The following is a 21,166-nucleotide window of genomic DNA, read 5'->3' as shown; positions in this document are numbered from 1 at the left end:
AGTTTTGGGGCTGTTTCTAATAGATTTCCACATCTGTATAACTTGGCAAAGCTTTGCCTTACACTTCCAACCAATTCAGTGGATGCAGACGTGCAGTCTCAATGTATGGGCAAGTCCACACCAGACAGAGAATGTCGGCAGCAACTGCTGGGGGATGTTGCATGCTTGCCTTTAACAAATGACAGCACTCTGTTTTAGTAAGGAAGCAAGTACCACTATTTTTAGGCTATTATAGTGCTCTGAAATATTGTCTACTTAGGTTTATTTAATGTTTAAGCAGGTCCACAAAATCTCCACAAAATCCTAATTTTATTCCATAACCAACCCAGGAAAAATATGTAAATCATCTGCGATTTAAGTAGACCTCTAATCATAAGCACTGAAAGGGTTAAGAAGAGTATTTACAGCTCAATGTATGCCAGTCCAATTTCTTACGGCTGTTAAACTGGTATTTTAGAGCAATACAACTCTGAACCATTCGGAATGATTACAAACATCTTAAAAAAGAATGAGTAAAAAAAAAAATTAGATTTGAAATTCAAGTGTTCTAAACCGTTATTAAATGAATAAAATGTTACATGTATCCCGTGCAGTTTAGATGAAGGGGATGAGTGAATAACCTTTAAATGAATCTGCTGTTATTTGAAACACCTGCAGTAGATGACAGATTCTCGTTGTTGTTTTTCTCAGGGTTACCTAGAAGAGCTGGTACGTCTCCGAGAAGCCCAGCTGTCTGAGTCTGTCTCTCAAAACAAAGTCCTTCTCCAGAGGCTGGAGGATACAGATGTGAAACACAAACTAGAAAAAGAGCAACTTGAATACATTGTTCTGGAGCTGCAGGACCAGCTGTAAGTAAATGTAGAATTTGATTCCCCATCAAGCACTGCATAATAACGACATCTGCTGGAGAAGCAGTGTTGTAATAAACACAAATTGTAGCTGAACTAGAATAATCGTACTATGAGATTAGGCTAACATAATGCTGGACTATATAATCCAAAGTGTAGAGTACCAATCAAGGCAGGTTATGATGAGGTTATGTAAAGATAATGCAGTGGTGTGTCTGCACTTAGAATACTACCGTTTTGTTCCCTGCATTCCAGAAAACAAAAAAGACAGCCGCTGTGGAGGGTGTCCAGTAAAGAGCAAATTAACTTATCCTAAGGCAAAAAGTTAGCATGATAAATTGAGGGAATTTACTATTTTTAGTGTAGAACAAATATTTGTAACAGGGCGATTGTTCCCGGCATCCTCACGGCGACTCTGGCTCTTGCTGACGATCCCGGCTGGGCAGTGCCTTCACGGCACGTCTGGGAGTTGAGGGTTTCGTGTAGTAGTTCTCTTCATGGAGCGGACGCTCTCCTTCTTGATGTCAACAAGCAAGTTTTCGCTCAGTGCCCACCTGTGTAGCTATGGCGTTGCAATTGCACTGAATGCGAGCGCTGCTGCGTTCTAAACACGGGTAGGCCCCCCGGGCATGCCCCCCTCCCCAGCCAATCAAGACCACCCGATCAGCTCAGCTCTGTGCGAGCCTTCCTGTTTACTAAGCAGCAGCGCAGCTGAACCAGCGACAGGTTCCTCCCTGTCACAGGAACACTTCATTAAACTTGTTTTAAATAGGCTACTAACAGCAGTCAACCAAGTTAACCCCATTCACGTTTCAAACAAGCCATGTTGACGATTAGCAGCTTAGCATTTAAATCGCTGAGAAACTGTCTCGGCAGAAAAGGGCAAAGTCAATACAAATATCTGAAGTGTGTAAAAATGCTTTCATATTTGATTTCTTCAAAATTATACCTTGAACCACTACAGACCGTGTGATTTATTGAAAAAAATTGTTGTTTTTCTTAGTACTGCATGTTCGTATTTGACATTTAGAAACCATTCTAAAGCTGTAGTGCTGAGAATTGGACTACACCTCTCTGGCTGTACCTGGATAAAGCTGGTATTCTGTAGCCGGACTGTCTGTCATAAGACACAAAGACGATACCCTACCAAAAGCTTTGTATTCCTTTGAGATGGGACATCACTTGGTACTGTGTTTCTCAGTTAATTGATTCAGAACAATATGATCACAGTCTAATTTGAAAATGTATAACACCTTTAATTAAAAAGGCATTGAACATTGCTATGAGCTTGGCAGTGGGCTAAAGCAGGTCAAATAGCTCTTGAACATAGAATATATTGTAATTACTTTAAAAAAAAAAAAAATCTAATCAAACTAACACAATCCTCTTTTTGTAGTATAATATGTTTTATGGGTGAATTTATCAAAAGGGTTTATGTGTACTCACTTCTTCAGAAACCAGACTTGCTCAAAAACAGGCAGAAATGTTTCATTTATATTTAATTTATGTGTTTTGATTTTAATTTCTTTGTTTAAGACTCTCTGCTAAAACATCTTTCAGTATTCGAAAAAAAGTGTTTTAATCCGCAGACATATCTAGATTAGACATCTTCTCTTGATTTAAAGCATTGTTTGTTCTATTATTGAATGATTTATTTTGCAATACTTGGATAAATATAGCTAAACATTGTATCTGTTTTTTTAAGCCTGTTTAGTCTACAGTAAAAACATACATTTGTAGCTATACTGTATGACCCTTAATATTCTGATTGGTAGATGCTAATTGTTTTTACTCTCACTTTGTTCATAATAGTAACTTTGTTGAGGTCCTGCTGGGTCCTAACCTGTATGCAGCACAGGGAGTGAATCTACAGTGTGGTGGCAGGATACATGGGATTCACTCAATTCAAAGGGAGATATGGTGCACTGTTGCACCCGAAGAAGTTAGCTTGACCAAAATAAGAGACTTCTCATAGTTACCAAAATATTTTAAAAAAAAAAAGAAAAAAAATGAAAGGGTTCACGGATGTTAGAAAGTGATGATAGTATTAAAAGGGACTAACAAGGGCTTTAAAAACCTTAGCAAGGTTCTCCATATTCAAGGTATACAAAAGACAAATCAGTTATGTAATAATTCCTGTGTTCATGTACTGTATTTTCTTCTTAGGACTGTGTTAAAGAACCATGACCTGAGATCACGACAGGAGCTAACAGCCCACCTAACCAATCAGTGGCCTTCGCCTGGTGTGCTGGATACAAATGCTGTTGCCTTGGATACGATGCTCTACAGGAAGCACACTGGACAGTGGGTTGAGTATGTATTTCACTCTGCTTTTGTTCTTTATATCTGATAAAGTAGTATAGAAGTTCAGGTGCATTTGGTTGATGGGAGCTTCGACACTGGGACAACGGATAACTACAATATGAATTATATCTTTTGGGTACTATTGATTGTATTAATGGTGCACTCATACCTAAAAATGTTTGACTTATGAAGTAAAAGTTACATTACTTAGTTTGCTGCACTGTATGCCCTTTGATGTTTTGCTTGTCGGATGCAAATTGTTTTTGTATTTTTATGACAGAAAGAGTTTCCACAGTCTGGAGCAGCTCTCTGCAGATATCAGCCTGTCTCGGAGCTCTTTGGATCCTGCTCACTTACAGGACTCGGATGGTAAACTGGAAGGTTCAAACTCACAAAGTGAAGGTAGATATATTCTTTAATGGTTTTCTTTTGTTAGCTTTCCTCTTCCTGTACTCCTAACAAAGCACTTTCTTCAAAAAGCAATCTGGCAGTTCAACAAGTGCCATTAAAAATACTCCACTGCATCAAAGCTGTGCCAGGTGGCTACATGTTCTAGAATGGGAACACTCCAATCTGAATATTTTAATTGAGGATATAATAAAACATTCAAAAACAGATTTGAATTTCAATGGTGTGTGTCTGGTTTCTCAAACCCTAATTTCACACTAATCCTGGACTATATATACAGCAGGTAAAACCCCTATTCCGAGGAGGGTGCATTCGTAAGACCTCCTGTTAATTGAATTCTAAAGGCATCAGTTTGTCAGACTAACAGAACTTTCTAGTGGATACAAAAACAAAATCAGTATATATTTTGAAAACTAGAATGTATGCATTATTTGTTCTTGATAACGGTGTTTCTAGCAGTAGATGTTTTACTTTGGTGTTGGAAACACTGTTAAAGAACAAATTTTACTTTTTACTAAACATGTAAAGAAAAAACATTGCTTTATAGGGATGTGAAAAACACATAGGTTACTTTTAAGATGGTAATTGTTACTGCAATGTTTAATGTCATGTAGCCATTTTCTGTTGTTTTGAGCTAATCTGAGTCTGTGAAACCACTTGTTAATATTTTGATATATTGAGTAATTTGAACTTCAACTATGGCAGTGGTGTTGTGGGACATTTTAAATAAAAATACATGTTGTGTTTTATTACCTGAGCAAATGTTCCAGGATTATTCAAGGGAGATATTGAAAATAATGAAGAAAGTAATTGTTGACTTATTGAAAACATTTAAATAGTTGAATGTGTTGCTTGCTTTTTAAAAAGAGATGGCTTCATTGGTCTTGTCAACAAGGCACTTTCAAGTGGTCACTGAGGTCCTGCTTTTAAATTCACAATACCCAAACCAAGCAAACTGCAAACAAGTATGTTTACTGTTGGCTACTTAAACTTTTCAATGTATTGTTTGTTTTCAGTTGGAAAGCCTTGAGTGAAATGTGCATGTACATTACAGTGCAGTATTTAAAGTAACAATTCAAATAAACCTTGGTACCTTCTTTTCCCTAGGCAAGGAAGACACCCCTTCATTGCTGGGTTTATGTGGCTCTCTGACATCCGTTGCTAGCTACAAGTCTCTAGCCAGCCTCAAGTCAAATGAATGTCTTGCGAGCCCCACCGCAGAAATGACCAGCCCGGGCCTCACACCCTCATCAGAACACCTGCCTTCCTGAAGGAGCTTCAGACCATATACATTATGGCAACATTCCATTACTCCACTTGCCAAAAATAAACAGACAAAACCGGCTAATTAAAAGCCTGGGAGAGACTTTGCTTACTGTTTTAAACCTAGCGGTCTTTGGAGCCAAGACCAATGTCATTTTTGCTGCTTTTATTGAACTTGACCAGTCTTGGCAAAACATACAGGGTTTCATCGCAGAGCAATACAAATTTGCAGTCAATGATTGTATATCATTTAAATGCTATCCCAAGGATGTAAGCCCTCCTTCACTATTGTGCATTGAGTAAGGCACCCTTAGACCCATTATGGTAGTCTTTTATAGGTCCAACGTCTTGTTCCTGTCAGTTCACTTGCTCTGCTTTGAATACTCTCAATAGCAGTAGCACAGAGTGACTTTATAGCTACCTTGAACTTTACTTGAATGTATTTTTTATTTATACTATATCACTTTTAATTTAAAGATAAGGTGTATCTAATTCAGATCCCAGCCCCAGAATTAAATCTTAGGCAGTGCCATATGTGTACTTTATAATGATTAAGGCACTACCATAATTTGTATTTAATAAAGGCCTCAGTCAAGCTACGAGTCCGATTCTAATTTCAATTCTTTATTGGTCAATTCTAGCCCCTCAGTAAGCCACTTGTTCTGTCAAGAACTAGACCATGAATAACACGTCTTTCTTCTGGCACATCCATGCACCCCCTGACACTGAAGCACATATTTAGTTAATAAAACAACATGGCAAAAATAGACCAACAGTGTTACAGTTTTAAGTGGCATGTTTGTAAAGCATGCAAAAAAAAGCATATGCTGTTGTCTACTATTTTTGGGGTTGATTCCTTTTTAGACTTTTCCAACATCAGATCTCTGGCATTGGTTGGACCACCCTTAATAATGTTGAACATTTGAGCTCAAAATCTACCCAATCCTGAAAAGCAAAACTTGTATCTCTGCTAAAGCTGCTAGATAAACATACTGTTACCTACAGTATTCTTTATAGTTTCATACACCAGGGGTTAAAATATATTTTATGATCACCTCACACTGGCGCAAGGATTTCTACACTGGTGCAAGGATTTCATCACTGCTACTATCTAAAATTTCCCTGCAATACATCTTGTTACCATTAATAACGTTAACACAATGATTGTCAAAAGTTGTTTTGTTTTAAGCCTTAGCCCCCTCACAATCTGTATTTATAGTGTAGTTATTTTGAAGTCAATTTTGTACATGTAAATGTAATATTTATTTGTTCTTTTTCAACAGCTTTATGATTTCTGTGGTTTCTTGCTTCGTTCAGCTGTCCTATGTGCTACTTGGTGCACACATTCCACTTACCCTGTTTTCAAATGTACTGAGTGGTTCTGAGTTTCAGTGCTCCAATATTAACTTCATCTCTCATCAGGTTCTGAGTGGAGTTCTGGAGTTAGTCATCATTTCACAATTAAGTTTATTACAAATTGTATTTTTTTATACCATGCTTACAGCTCCAGTGTCTTAATAGATTATGCTATTTTGATCTTGCATGGTACTGTAGATGGTGTTTCTTCTTGTCTTGTCCCACATTACTGTTTAGATTGTGTTCTGGAATCTTCAGATCTCACGAATGCAATCCCAAACATGGTGTGGATTTTGTCTTGTTAACCTTATTGTTGACCTCCTGTATGTTTGTTTGAAAATAAATTGCATGCGCAATAAAAAAAATCCCTATATTATAACGTGTATTCCTATCTACAGTAGGGACAAACCAGAACAGATGAAAGTGCGGCTCCCTTAAGATATAATGGTTTCCTTTTAGTTTTTCTCTGAACATTTCAGCCCCATTGCACTTGCTTAAAATGAAAGGGGTATATCTTCTGCAGACAAAAACAAAAAAACAAGAACATCACATTTAAAATCATAATATTTAAATTAAATCTGATGCAAAGTTGCACCAAAACTGTTCCCAAGATAGAGCTACACCTCAGAACAAGAGTTAATTCAAAGGTTCATGGCATCTGGGCATATGAAATAGTGCGTCCATCTTTAGGATTGGAGACCTTTAGGGTCTACAAATGGCTCTAGTTGCACATCTAAAGTGTCTAACCAAGGGCAATCTATTTGGTTTTGTTATGCAAAAATTGACAAAAACGTATGTTTGTGGATTCTGAATTCCCCTAGGAAATTGGCCCGTGTCTCATTAATAATAATCTGGATTACAAAAGCATTATGTTTATGGACTGAATAAAATTCAAAACACAAAAATAATTAATTTCTTTAATATTGCTTTTTATTCACCATTATACTGGTACATGGGGTATGGAATTAAAATTAAACATGTTTGCAATCATTTTGTGTGTTTTTTTTAATTACTGTATTAGTTCTGTATCATTTATAGGGACGAGCTTTTGGTACACTTATGAACATTTAAATGCTATGGAGGTGTCAGCGTTTAAAAACCATATCTACATACACACACTCTTTATATTACATTCTGATACTGACAGCCCTGGTTAGTATTTTCTAAGCAAAAAAACCCTAAATAAGCAAATAATGTTTTAGCATCGTAAAGACTTAAACTACAAAAAGAAAAACATGAAATTAGGGCTGCTGCTCAATTCAGATTTATGATTGATTAATTTATGGGCATTAGTTGATTAAAATCAGTAGATTAATCCAAGCACATTTTTAATAAAGGTAACAATGTTATAGCAGCTCTCCTGCATGTAATACTAAAAAAATCGCTGTGCTTACAAAGGTACCATGAAATGTTCCTGTCAGGACAACTAAGGAAGTCAGCCCCTCCGGTCACTTTTTTTAATTTTTTTTTTTTAAAGTAACAAAAACGCTTATTCACTGCCTAATATGAACTACTTTAGATGTGTAATGGCTGCAGTATAGGACCTTAAGATTAGGGTTTTGGTGTAGGGAGAGGATTATTCATTGTTTTATTAACAATAATATGATAGCCAATCAGAGTGCAGTGTCCTGACAGGAGAATGTCGTGTTACCTTTGTAGACCGCTAAAAAAAAATCAATAGAATTCCAAAAAAAAAAAAAAGAAAAAAAAGAAAAAAGTAAAAAATAAGTCTTTACTTTGTAAGTCAAAGAACAAAACAAAACCTATAATAAAAAACACAGTTTACATTGTTGAAGGAACTATAGTTTACAAAATTAACTGGGTTTAAGAATCAGTTAGTATTTGGGTTTCAGTTAGACAATTTTGGGTTTAATATTAATTACTGGAGCAGGATGACCAATGGGAAGGAGAAAGCTTTGAAGTGCAACATATGGCAATTTAAAAGGGGACCCTGTGTTTTCTTGGAGATAACATTCTGGGGCTAAAACCTTCAAAAAAATTACAATCTCCTTCCTTCCTTACATTTTGGATTCCTGTGGAAAACATTCACTTAAGGTAATAAAAGGAAGGTGGACCCATGTGGTCAATGATATGATTGGTTGACAAAAATATGCATCAGTATGTAAATGTCTTTTCTGATAGGTTAAGGAATAAGGAGTGAAGTCATAAGAGAAGCTATATCAATTCAAACATTGTATTGTCTTACTGATTCTAATATAACTTGTGCTTAAAAATAGAGTACCCAATTAGACACCCAATTATCTAATAAAATACCTTTGTTGAAATCATATTGAAATTTCTAGCACCTTGTAACTTTTTTTCCTCATCAACAAAAGCAAAACTTTTGCTACAAAAGATTTGTCCTAAAATTCTTTATTTTCTAGAAATTATAAAAATTTCCACTGGGGTATGTAAACTTTTAACAACTGTATATGTGTGTGTGTGTGTATATGTGTATATATATATATATATATATATATATATATATATATATTAGCTCAAAGAACCAGCTGCCCAATGTTTCCATATTTTTTAATCAAAACATTGGAGGTATTTATAGTTTTTTGCCGGCATGACAACTACTTGTTATTGTTTATATTCAAATCCAGGATTTATTCTTACATGATGATGGTGTTCTATATATTGTGACATCATTTTTACTTTAAATCTGTATTAATACTAATTAACATTATTTTATATAAACATATTTACATTATCATGCAAGGCTGGCTCTGAGTATTAGCCTTGATTTGGCCTCCCCAGCGCATCAGCATGCACAACTTTTGAATGAATTTTGTTTATTTATTTATTTATTTAAATGTTATACATTTATTGGCGTTAATTAGTTCATTCTTTTCTGTTGAGTTCCGCTGGCATAATCGTGTCGCATTGTCTAATGTTAGCTGTTCTAATACTACAAACTTTACATCATTTATGTCATGTCCTTGACTGGTGTACTATTAGTTCATTGTTTTTATTATTTCTAATTAATGAAAAGGTGGTTCTGAATTATCTTATATAAAGCTGTTCCAGTCTCTCCAACATTTTATTTCACATTACATTTTTCACAGGATATTCCATAAACATTGCTATTTTTACATTAGGTATTAGTTTAGTGGAAATGTGTTGTTCTTTTTATAAATTATATTTTTACTTTCGCCCATGTATTTACACACTTTACATGTACTAGTGCAAGTATTTGTAGACCCTATTCTGTCAATTATTGTTTTATGTTTACTGTGAACTAAAATATCACCTAAATTAGCTTCTCTTTTGAATGCTACATTTCTGAATTACGTAGAAACAGCAAGTGTTTCCAAACCATCTTCGAAATATTAGGTAAAAGTTTAGAGTAAGTCATTACTAATGGGACTCTCTTGATCTTTTTATCAATATTTTTATAATCTAGTAGATCATCTCTTTTTAGTTTATCCACTTTTCTTAACTGTCTATAATTCTTTCTTTCTTTTTAATACATTTCTTTCTTTTACATAGTCACTTTCTTTTGAGCATATTCTTCGTATTCTTATTCCTAGACCCTTTGGGATTGCCCTTTTAGTGTGTATTGGATGTGCAAAGGACATGTGTAAAATACTGGTGCATGTCAGTGGGTTTACAGAAGAGGTCAGTCTCACTTGAACCTTCAAGTTTTACTATGGTATCTAAAAATTCTATTTATTTTCTTGTCCAAAGGTCCACCTTAACATTACTGTGTATTTCATTTGCCATTTCATAAAACTGGAAAAATAGATTATTCTCCATGTGTCACAAACCCCCAAAATATAATCTACAAACCAAATGTATTCTAAAGGTTCTCTTTCCGATTTTCTAAGTAATTGTTCTTCCCATTTCCCCATGTATGTACTGGCAAAATGCATTCCTAATTTAGATCTTATTGCTGTACCATCGTTTTGTTTGTAATTCTTATCAACAAATGTAAAATAACTGTTTCCTAAAACTACGTTGATCATGTTCAGCACCTGTTGATATTGATTTATCTAGTCTATTATCTAGTGCTTTTTGACAAGCTTCTAAAGTTTCTTTACGAGGGACACTTCGGTACAAGGATTTTACATCCATGCAAAATAAAATTGTATTCTCTGGAAGGTTGTGTGTGTATATATATATATATATATATATATATATATATATATATATTACTGTATATATGTGTGAAAAAATGGGGGGGGGGTGTACACAAAAGGTTTAATGGTTATTAAATTTGAGGATGTTTTGGACAAAAGCCCTCCTTCAGGTGTGTTGAAAGAAAAGTAAACTCAGTAGATATAGCATGAATATGTGGAATTAATGAACACTCATCTTTAAATAAAAAACAGAAATAATATTAGCATTCACTGTCAATATACTGTAGAACATGCCACATTGGGGAGTTTTTTTCAATACAGTACCAGGTACAGAGATAAGAATCTTATAGTTGCATGCTGACAACATAGTGTTGTTTATCAGAAATGTTCTAAAAGTTTGTAATTATCCTTGCATCAACATTTGAGTTCACCCCTCCAACACATGCGATAAACTGGGTATGTTTGTGTGTAGTGGTCATTCATACAGTAATTAATATAGCTGTACATATTTGTAAGGCTTACCTTAAAAAACATTTACCATTATCGTCATCATTCTTGCCAATAATTTATTTCTTTCCCCAGCTATGTATAGAAACTAACTATTTCAGATATGCCGGGATTAGAAAACAAATACCCATGTGTTTTACATAAATCATTTTGTGATCTGTAATTTTCATGACATGTATCAACTAGATGCTCTGAATCACTGTGGAATCCTGAATTATCCGGCTACGTCTTCCTCCAAAAGCGATACCTTATTCTGAAGTGAAGTTGTGCTCTGATGATTTTTGAAGTTCCCTATCAGCATTACGTTTGCGGAAAAAGGACTTTCCGATTTCATATGTGCTGATCATCACAGCACAAGCTGGAGCCACTTTGATCAACCGAGGCAAGAATCCTGCAAAAGATAAAAACTGAATTATTAATTTGCTACTTTGACCCTTATTCTCACGGGGGGGGGGCATTGATATTATTATTTATATAAATAATCAATGAATTTATGAATTAAATTCATATACAGTATATATTTCCCTTGAAAATGTTATTTTTTATATTATATATATATATATATATATATATATATATATATATATATATATATATAAAAAAATTATGATTTCCATTACACGAGAGTAGATGTTAAAACTTCATGCTGATTTGAACTCGGCTCTCGCCAAGATAAGCACCAACTAAGACGTAGCTTTACAGTAAACTAATGTGATCCATATGTGTCTCCATCCATTTACGTTTCCTTCCATATGATGATGTAGATATCCTTCTGTCTGGTGTTAATGGCTGAAGTGTAATGTTGGCTCCAGGGATCAGCTTATTTTGCCTCCCTGGCGCATCAGCACACACAACGGCTGCGATTCTGGCTCTGGGGATCAACCAAAGTGCGGCCTCCCCAGTATATAATATATAATTTTACAACTAGGTATGGGCATCGATATTTTGATATGATATCGATAATAATTTCCATATTGCGATATCGTGGGATTAAAATAATAAATCCACGTACGCTCGCAGAGGCATACTTTCAATTGCTAATACTGCAGTACAATCAAGTTTATTTTATATTAATATACAACAAACCCTATACATACCAATCATGGTCAGTCTCATAGGCAAACACCACACACCAAAGTATTATTTAACCATTGTATACACTACTTGCACCAAGTGACATCAAATCTCAGGATACTGGTATCTCAGTTTCTGGTGAATGAGCCGTTTATTTTATCCTGTTTACATTTTTTCCTTTGCCGTATTGAACGGTTTTAAAATAGTTTTTTTTTTTTTTTACTTGTTTGTTTAATTTCTGAGAGAAAAAGGGTGAGTTGTAGTTCAGTCACAACTACAAAAGCATGTAAATATCAACAACGAGAAGGAAACTGCAGTGATCTCTGCTGTGTCCCGTTATGTTCAGCTTCAGCACGGTACAATTCAACAGTAAGTTTTCATTCATTTCCTGTGCATGAAGAGACGAGAAATTTGTTTGAAAGATATTCGAAGAGATACATTCACAGTAATGAACACACTAAACTATATATCTATATACAGATATATCTATCTATCTATCTAGATCAATCTATCTATATATATATATTGTTTTGATTCAAACACAGGCTCCCTTGAGAAATATGTACAACATATCGAAACGTTGGGCAGCTGGCTCTTTGAGCTAAATATATATATATACACATATATATATATATATATATATATATATATATATTTATATATATATATATATTATATATATATATATATATATATATATATATATATATATATATATATAAAAGTGCTGGGACGAACACAGGATTTTCATGTTCGGATAATCGCATATAATTGAAATTGTCGTTCGGATATTCGTATGTTTTTCAAAAAGTCATTATATTGCTCTGAACGCAGGCAGAGCCAGCATAGCGGCAGTGACGTGGCCGTGGCCCCTGTGTGTGTGTGTCTTTATTTTACAGCAAGACCTTACAATATGTAACATGTTAAAATTGAAAATGATCCCAGGAGTAAAGAATACATTGCATAGGACTTACTTTCCCCCAGTAAATTAACTACAAAACAAAGGATGCCAAATAGCAGTTTAAGTTAAACACTGTTTTGTTTATTCCCGAAATAAATAGTACATAAAGTTGACACTGCATTTTAATTTATTTTTTTCATTCCTTGCCATTGCCGTTTCTTCACAGTAAACAGTGGCCATAGACATGTTTTCATAAAGTAATAACTTGAGGTTTACTTGTGCCTTTTTGTAGCTGAACAAGCAAACGAAAACTGAAATTTAACTTTAAACACTTCAAATAAAACAAATGTGGAAATGACGTAAAGTGAAGGGGGATAAAAAATCACCGTTTTGGTTCTCATTTATTACATTCCACATAAAGTCACAACAAAAAATACATAATATATACAATCTATATAAAAATCACTAAACAACATTTTCAGGAAGTTGGGTACTATGCACTTATGTAATTATAATGACACACAAACAGTATATGCCAACTGAAAGAGTTTCACAGAGCAAAGTTTAGTGGGTCAGCATGATGTACATGCAGAGCAGCTGAAGATTCAATTACTTCCGGATTGGCTACAAAGGCTGTGCAGTGAAGTGTGAAATATTTCAGTTTTGAGGTGGCTGATGATGGATGGAATAGTAAAACAATATAACAAGACATTGTTTTTCTCCATGGATATTGTGAAGCAAAGCACCACTAAGTTAAAGTAAGTTATTGCTTTTCATATGTAAATATCAGTTATCATCTATGTATGTTTGACATTGCAATTGTGTTATATTTCTGTGTTTTAAAAGACTTCGATATTATCGATATACAATATTCATATTGTTGCCCACCCCTAATATATATTTAGAAATGGCTGTTTTTTGTATACATTATATTCTAGAACATGCTTCCATTTGTACACTGTATAGAGGGGTTAGTCACGACATATTTTAAAGCAAATCCTTTGCTGCCATCTAGTGGCTTCTAGGAAGTTAACATTGATCCAAAACAGTCATTTTATAAATGACTGCTTTTAAAAGACAAAGCTATGCAATACATGCCCACCAATAATCGTGTGGAAAGCTAAATAGGGATATGATCACTACACTACCTGCAAATAATCCAGATATGCCATTTTCAGTAATGATTCTTCCCATGATGTGAAAAGTTGAGGTTGATTTCTTTGGAGATACTGAAAAACATGGTGAAGGTTTATTAGACAGGAAACTCAAAACACAAAGACATAATCCAAGCTATGGAGGCTATTCTCACACAACACAGGTAAATGAGGTGACACACAAGGTTCGCAGAAAGCCTTTAACCTGGTACACAGTTAAGTACTTGTTTTACATTCATTGTCAAGGAAATCCATTAAATAGTCACATAAGTAGGTCACATTTTGCAAGGCACAGTCCAGATGTTTCTGTAAGAAAACTGCAGCAGACCGGAAGTCCAGACCAGAACTATAAGAAACCAATACTCTGTCAGGATAAGCCACAGCTGGATTTTCTAGAGATTTTTATAGCACTAGGGAAATAACACTGGTGACTGATTGTCCCCTGGAATACACCTACAATTAAGTGTTTAATGCAATACAGATCAATTTCCTCTTAAAAAAATACAGCTGTGGCTTATCCCAGCAAATCAACCGCATAAATCAAGTAGGCTAATGTTTTGTTGAATACCATCATTGTTTTACCTCAATATTCAAACATACATGTTCAATTCTTATACTGTTTAGTTTAGTGTAGGGATGTAGGGTGCCATAAGCAAGAATGGTCTTTAGTTTACAACAACACCTACTATTCAAAGCTTCTAGCTCCCCAAGTTCAATCTGTCTTCGAGTTTTTACCACATCAAATGGCAAAGTAGCTATAGCAGCAATCTGGAGAAAAGAAAGAATGATAAGTAAAAGTTTACACTAACAAATCTGTTCAATACAGCTTTTTATTATGTATTTTCATGTCAGTGTTGATAATCCAAGCAACAGTGTTACTGAGAAGGCCCCTGATGTTGTTCATATTTACAGCTTGTTTAAAAACAAAACAGTATGCATGTCGAAGATGTTTTTTTAAAAAAAGTAAAACGCTGCAAGACTTGAAAAAGTTTTTTTTTTTTTTTTTTTTTTTAACACAACACATGCTTTAAAATTAAATTAGGTAAGGCAGTCAAAAAGATCAGTGCCATTCAGGGTATGTGAATTCATGGGATAAACACTTTCAATAATCACATTCTTGACACTGCATTTTCTCTCAAAGGTAAAGTAGTTAATTAATTAAATTAATTAAATTAATTTCCATCCCTGTTTTGATTCATATGATATAGCTGCCACCTTCTTAAAAAAAAAAAAAAAAGAACAGCTGAATTGTTCATTTATTCAGACATATCTACAGTCTCGCTGCTGTAGCTCTATAAGCCCCATTTCTGTTTTGTTACCCAAAAAGAGGGATCTGTCCCAAGGACCACATTGTTTATGTTCGTCATGATGAGTAAACACTAGTTTTGGATGAGGTTACTACAGGTGGACTTACGGAGCCTGACACTGCTCCCGATGTAAATGTGATCATGAATGTTGGCTCTCTCGTACCATACTTCTCACACAGCCACTTCTTGCCCTGCTCATAGTTATACCAGTACATCGCTGTGGGGACAGACAGTTGAAGTAAAATCTACCATAAACCTGCCACTACCACGCTGTGTTATCATGTATTAAAAAAAATCAATTAGAACACTAGCCTAACTAGTCTTATGTTTAATATACATTGCCCTGCCAAATTACATTTTAAATATAGCCATGTCATATTAAAGACGGCCTTTGACAAAAACATTTTAAAACAAAAATACATAGCTAAGTTCACGCTTACAAATCACTTCAATATAGCTTTAGAGAACTTTATTTTTACTCCAGCACAAATCACCAGAAAAACACTAAAAGTTTGCCTTGTTACATTTTTTTCTAAACTTCCAAGTTGATGCTGTATATTATGTGGGAATTAAATATTTGATGACATTTCTAAACATTAAGATAGTAGTTGTAATTTCTCTTTAAGCATTCTCGCCAGCTTTGTTTAACATACCTGAGAAGGGCACATCTCTGAGAAGAGTCGGACCCAAGCCCTTCCAAAGGGCCAGCCAGCCATCTGTAGCCACAGAAGACTGGAGACAAACATGTAGCTCCCTGTAAGACAGCTTCCGAGACTGCATCTTGGTCCTCATTAATTCCAAAGGACTTATGACGGTTGCAGAACCCACTGAGAAAATTTGACAGTTATAAATTCACATTAAAGATGAATAGCAGACTAAAATCGAATGCTAACACTTCACTGCAGAGACTGGTCTACTTATAACCCCAAAATATCAATTACTGTACCTAGAATGTACAAACAAAAGTATCGGCACCGTACGCTTAATAGAAGATAATTCAAGAAAAACATTTAGTGAACATTAACCACTAATAATATGACAAAGACCAAAATACACAATTTATGGTAGTTTAACAATCTTTTTGCTCATGACAAAAAGTTTTGGCACCTTTGCATAAAAGTCTGTAAGAAACGTAACAGAACGAATTCAAAAATGCATTCATTGACTGGAAACCATAACACCATAAATCAAGCTGCATTATAAAGTCAATAGCCAGAAAAATAGGTAATTATTTCCAACATCTGTTGAAGAAGAATGAGTTGCATTCATGTTTAAGAAAAGCACTTGTAGCAAACTACAACAAAGGAAATGGCTAGAGAACAGTATCAAGGAAATATGCAATACCAAAATCCACAATCAGAGCAATAATCAAGAAGTACCACAGAACAAATTCAACTGAAACGCTTGAAAGAAGAAGTGGACAGCCAAAGAAAACTACAGGTACAGCAGGTAGGAGAATTGTCAGAGCAGCTAAAAAAAATCTAAGATTAAAGAAAGATTTAGAGGCATCAGGCATGAAAGAGAAACCTGGTACCAACAGTTAAACAGGGAGGTAGTTTGGTCATGATTATGGCTGTGAAAATCGCAGACATTTCCTTTAAAATTCACGGCAGTGTCACGGGTAAAGTATCGTATTTCGCAGAATGTGCACGGAAATATGTTATAAATTATGTGTACAGATTTTTTTTTTTTTTTTTTAAACAGCAAATATACAGACAAATGCACCAACATCAAAATTAACATAAAAGTTATTCAAGCACTTTACAATAGCGTGTGTAACGATGTTGTAATTAACAGCCTGAAGGTAAAATGTAACTGCAATGACAGCTTTCAGTTCTAGTACGTCAGGTGCATGTTCACCATTTAGGTCTTGCAAAACAAATACAATGTGTAACCCATACTGATCTTGTCTTGTGTAGGAGGGGAGGGGTTAAAGTTAAAAGGGATTCAAGTTTCCCCACAAATACATTTAAAAAATGATTGTATTTGCTACTTTAGGCTACTTTTTACTTATTAGTGGTTGACAATTCTGAATCGAATACATTAATCACCGGCAACAATGCCGAGCATTCACTTTCCTATTCGATTTACATGAATACTTCATATTAGATATTAAAATGACTCACCTCGAGCTAAAGCTCCAGCTAAAAGTGGTGCTTTGTCAGGACTACATCCCAGGCTGCGCTTCAAAAAGGCACAAAGCTGATCATAGCATGTGAAATAAATAACTGTAGCTGGCACTGCCATAACTCTGGAAAAAAATTGGATAAGTCGTTGCAATACTTTTTTTTATATCTACAACAGGGTAATATTTATATAGCAAGACTTGCCAGCACTTAGAAAACTCAATCCCTTTTAAACACAGTACAGCATTGAAATACCAACATAAAAATGTGCAAGTTATTACTTGTAATTGAACATTAAGGTGATCAGGAAAACATATTTATGCTATTGTGGGAGTCGGGTTAATCAAAATAAACAATATAAACACCTGACACAAGAACATTGTTAAACAAAACACTGGAAAAAGGATGTACTTTAAAAAAAAGTCCATCTATTTAATTTGGATATTGACGTAGGTTTGAAGGTGGGTTCAAAGTGCATTCAGAAGCCCAGCGTCTGATCAGAGAAATATGATGGGATCAGTTCTCTTTAAACCACTATAAAATTACAATGTGGACAATACATAATAATAACAATATATATATGTTTTAAGAACAGAGCCAGAACTGAGGTTAGAATGAAATGCATAAGGTTGGTTATTTATTGAAACGTACAGAGTTGGTGGGAGCCCGCTCCACAATGACTTCAGACCTTCATTACGAATGATTTTAACAAATGCATCCTGAAACAGAAAAAAAAAAAAAGTACTTAAAATGGAATATTGATTATAACTCTGTGTTGGGCCCTTATCAAACTCAATGTTGCTCTCTTAGTTATTGGTATTGGGTCAATTACACCCTGTTAATGGAAAGAAGGGATTTCAAATGCAGTGGTTCTGCAGAGTGAACACAAAATATCCTTCCAAAGAATCGGGTTTAAATAAAATAAAACCTGGATTAAACTAAATACGAAAAGTCGGAGGCTGGTTGATAGGGGACAACGGGTATCCACTGAAGAGGTGGCTGCTGACACCGCTGCTCAACCCTACGACCCCTGCCGAACAGAGGTATAACCTTACCTTTAAATGCGCTCATACTGTAATTGAGCGAACATTTGGAATCCTCAAAATGCGATTCAGATGTCTGGATGTCTCTGGGAGAACACTACAGTACACTCTTCAGAAGGTTAGCTGTATCATCCTGGCTGGTTGTGTTTTACATAACATAGCTCTCCGTAATGGATGTGATGTTGAACTTAGAGGAAGAATTACAGGGTTTGAGGGAATCAGATGCTGAACTTGAAGCCCTTGTGGTCGAGGTTGCAGATGCTGCAAGTACCAAGCAGGTCAGACAAAGTATAGATGACGTATTTCGTATTCACTCTCCATATCCAGGCTGCAAAAAAAAAAAATTGTAGCCTTGCTTGAGGGGCTTGGTAGTCCTCCTCACTTGGGCTGCTGGACATTTGTAATTTTTTTGCGCTTTTGTTGGGTTTCAAAATGCCATCCGTTCGCTATCGCAGACGCAGAGGTGCTCTTAAAAGGCATTGTTCAATCCTTATTGGTTGTAACCTTACTCTCCCCCCCCCCACCCACCCACTGTGCTTTGACTGGCTGGGCACATGATTCGCTATTTGATATGCATCGAGACCTATCGCAGCAGTTTGCTAACACTGTTATGCTTGCCCTAACAAAAGCGGCTACGCACATATTTGCTAAATAGGGCCCATGGTGTGTTGATGTGGTAAACGTACTTTCTAATCACACAGTGTGTGTGTATATATATATATATATATTAACTGCTGCATCTAGATACATTTTCTGTAGGTCTCATGATCAGACTGCAGCTAGATCATTGGAGCATGTTAGAACTGCGATGCAAAAAAACATTAGGTACCAGGAAGCAGCAGCAACATTTCATCCAGAGTCAGGGTGAATTTAATACATTAAAACAATAAATATAAAAAGCTTACCAGAGTCCCTCTGAATTGCCCAGGTGCTTTGTACCAGGCTTTGGTGTTTCCATTTTCACAGACACATATATGGTCCATGAGTCCATTGCAATATACAAAACATTTCCCTGTAAGGACAGGTATAGAAATACAGGTATTTAATTACACAGGAAACGCAAGACAAAACAAAACAAAACAAAACAAAACAAAACAAAACTACATTTGTCAAACAAAATTACCTTTAGAAAATGGACTGCTTTGTGCCTGGAGTCTTATTTTCACAACATCTAAGGGTGTAACTGAAATAATAATTTAAAAAATAAATAAATAAATAAAACACTATTAAACAGATTTCAGTAACAGTTTATTTACCATGCGAAAGTGTACCCTATTAATTACATAGGGTCATATTCACATAGCACTTACCATCATTAGCCTCTTGAGTTGGTTAGTTAAAGCTTTATAGCAGCTTTGTGTAATTGATTTGAATCAGTTTATTGATGTCCTTATTTTAATACCATAGCTGTGTTGGCACACCAGATCTAGCATTCCCAACCGGTTATTATCAGCTTCAAATTTATAAAAGAAAATAAATAAATAAATAAATAAATACATAAATAAATAAAACACAAAACCCTCAAAAAAAAAAAAAATTGAGCAATTGCAATAAGAACGACTCAGAATATTATATATATATATATATATATATATATATATATATATATATATATATATATATATATATATATATATATTTAAGTAAGGGACCAGTAAAAAAAAAAAAAAAAAGCTTCCTAAAGTTTCAGCGACCTTTATTAGCACACATCTTGTACTATATAATGTTACGTTGGGTAAGGTAATCCAGGGTTAGTGCTAATCGGGGTCTGTGAAACCACCCCCTAAAATACTTTCTTCCTTACCAAACAATGAAGTAAGCAAAGCTCCTGAACAGGAGGCCACCATTTGCTGCAAAGGTGTGATGCCATTTAGCTCATTTGCTGGTCCACTTACACTCATGTCCTTGTTTGCCCTGTTACAATACGTAAAAAAAAAAAAAAAAAAACGATTTTTCATTAACACAAGTTTACACATATATACACTAGTTACAGAACACACCAAGCTGCACAAATTATATCTTTACAAACACATTTAAAAAAAAAAATTAAAAAAGATATACGGAATTTACAACATTGTAGAACAAATTTTGTGTTTGTTTTTTCGTTAATTACCGATGCAACTTACCTAAAATGTCCTCAAAGCATATAAGGCGACTGCAATGTAACCAGGTTAAGTTTAAACGGAGCTCAAAAAAAATTCTAAAAATGGACAGTCAGGCTATTAATTATACTCGTCATCAAAGCTGTTACTCAGTTATATACATATTCATAAAACAAGCAACTACACATGAATCAGCTTGATACATTCACAGAATAAAAACTTCACCTTCCCTTAATTTACTTTAACCCAGGTGTGCTTACACTCTACCCACACATGCACAACTCAGAGCAAGCAAGCACTGTGAAGGCAAAACAAGTCCCTGCTTCCTTCAGTTATCATACTTGTGTTTGCCTTTAGCACATTCTACACAACTTCACTGTGCTGGCACAACATGTTTTATTAAAAAAAAAAAAAAAAAAAACTTCCTGTTTAAAATACGTTTATTTAAAGTTCAACTGTCCGGTAAGATAAATGTCATGATTTCAAATACAAAATCGTTTTATTTTTGTAATTTCATTTCATTAAATTTCATTTAACAAAATGTTCAACTGATCTCATGAATTTAAGAAAAATAAACACTTCATCAACAATTATTTAGAACAGAAGTAATACAATAACACGTTTAACACAAACAGTACAAAAAAAAAAAAACATTATTTAAAAAATAATTTTAATACAAAAAAAAATC

General features: G+C 34.7%; 2 protein-coding genes across 3 annotated transcripts in view; one reads left to right on the top strand and one right to left on the bottom strand.

Annotated features, from left to right (window-relative positions):
- Positions 1 to 7,169, top strand: part of LOC117400545 (RUN domain-containing protein 3B) — a 46,596-nt gene extending 39,427 nt beyond the window's left edge. For both annotated transcript variants that reach the window (XM_034000670.3, XM_034000673.3), the window contains 4 exons: positions 691 to 848; positions 3,015 to 3,161; positions 3,433 to 3,554; positions 4,668 to 7,169. In XM_034000670.3, coding sequence (XP_033856561.3) covers positions 691 to 848; positions 3,015 to 3,161; positions 3,433 to 3,554; positions 4,668 to 4,831 — 591 coding nt within the window. In that variant the 3' untranslated portion in view covers positions 4,832 to 7,169. The remainder of the gene's footprint in view (positions 1 to 690; positions 849 to 3,014; positions 3,162 to 3,432; positions 3,555 to 4,667) is intronic.
- A 3,143-nt stretch (positions 7,170 to 10,312) lies between these two features.
- slc25a40 (solute carrier family 25 member 40) lies at positions 10,313 to 20,870 on the bottom strand. The gene is made up of 11 exons (XM_033999207.3): positions 20,503 to 20,870; positions 20,181 to 20,290; positions 19,500 to 19,559; positions 19,282 to 19,388; positions 17,985 to 18,052; positions 17,334 to 17,458; positions 15,861 to 16,034; positions 15,315 to 15,424; positions 14,587 to 14,668; positions 13,895 to 13,975; positions 10,313 to 11,162 (listed from the first exon to the last, which is right to left on the bottom strand). The coding sequence occupies exons 2-11, from the start codon at positions 20,275 to 20,277 to the stop codon at positions 11,020 to 11,022; spliced, it is 1,047 nt and encodes a 348-aa protein (XP_033855098.1). The 5' UTR covers positions 20,278 to 20,290; positions 20,503 to 20,870; the 3' UTR covers positions 10,313 to 11,019.
- Between the last annotated feature and the right edge of the window lie 296 nt (positions 20,871 to 21,166).

This window comes from Acipenser ruthenus, chromosome 4, assembly GCF_902713425.1.
Source record: "Acipenser ruthenus chromosome 4, fAciRut3.2 maternal haplotype, whole genome shotgun sequence".
NCBI classification, from domain to species: domain Eukaryota; kingdom Metazoa; phylum Chordata; class Actinopteri; order Acipenseriformes; family Acipenseridae; genus Acipenser; species Acipenser ruthenus.
Note: the sequence above shows the minus strand (reverse complement) of the source record. Positions and strands in the feature narration are given on the sequence as shown.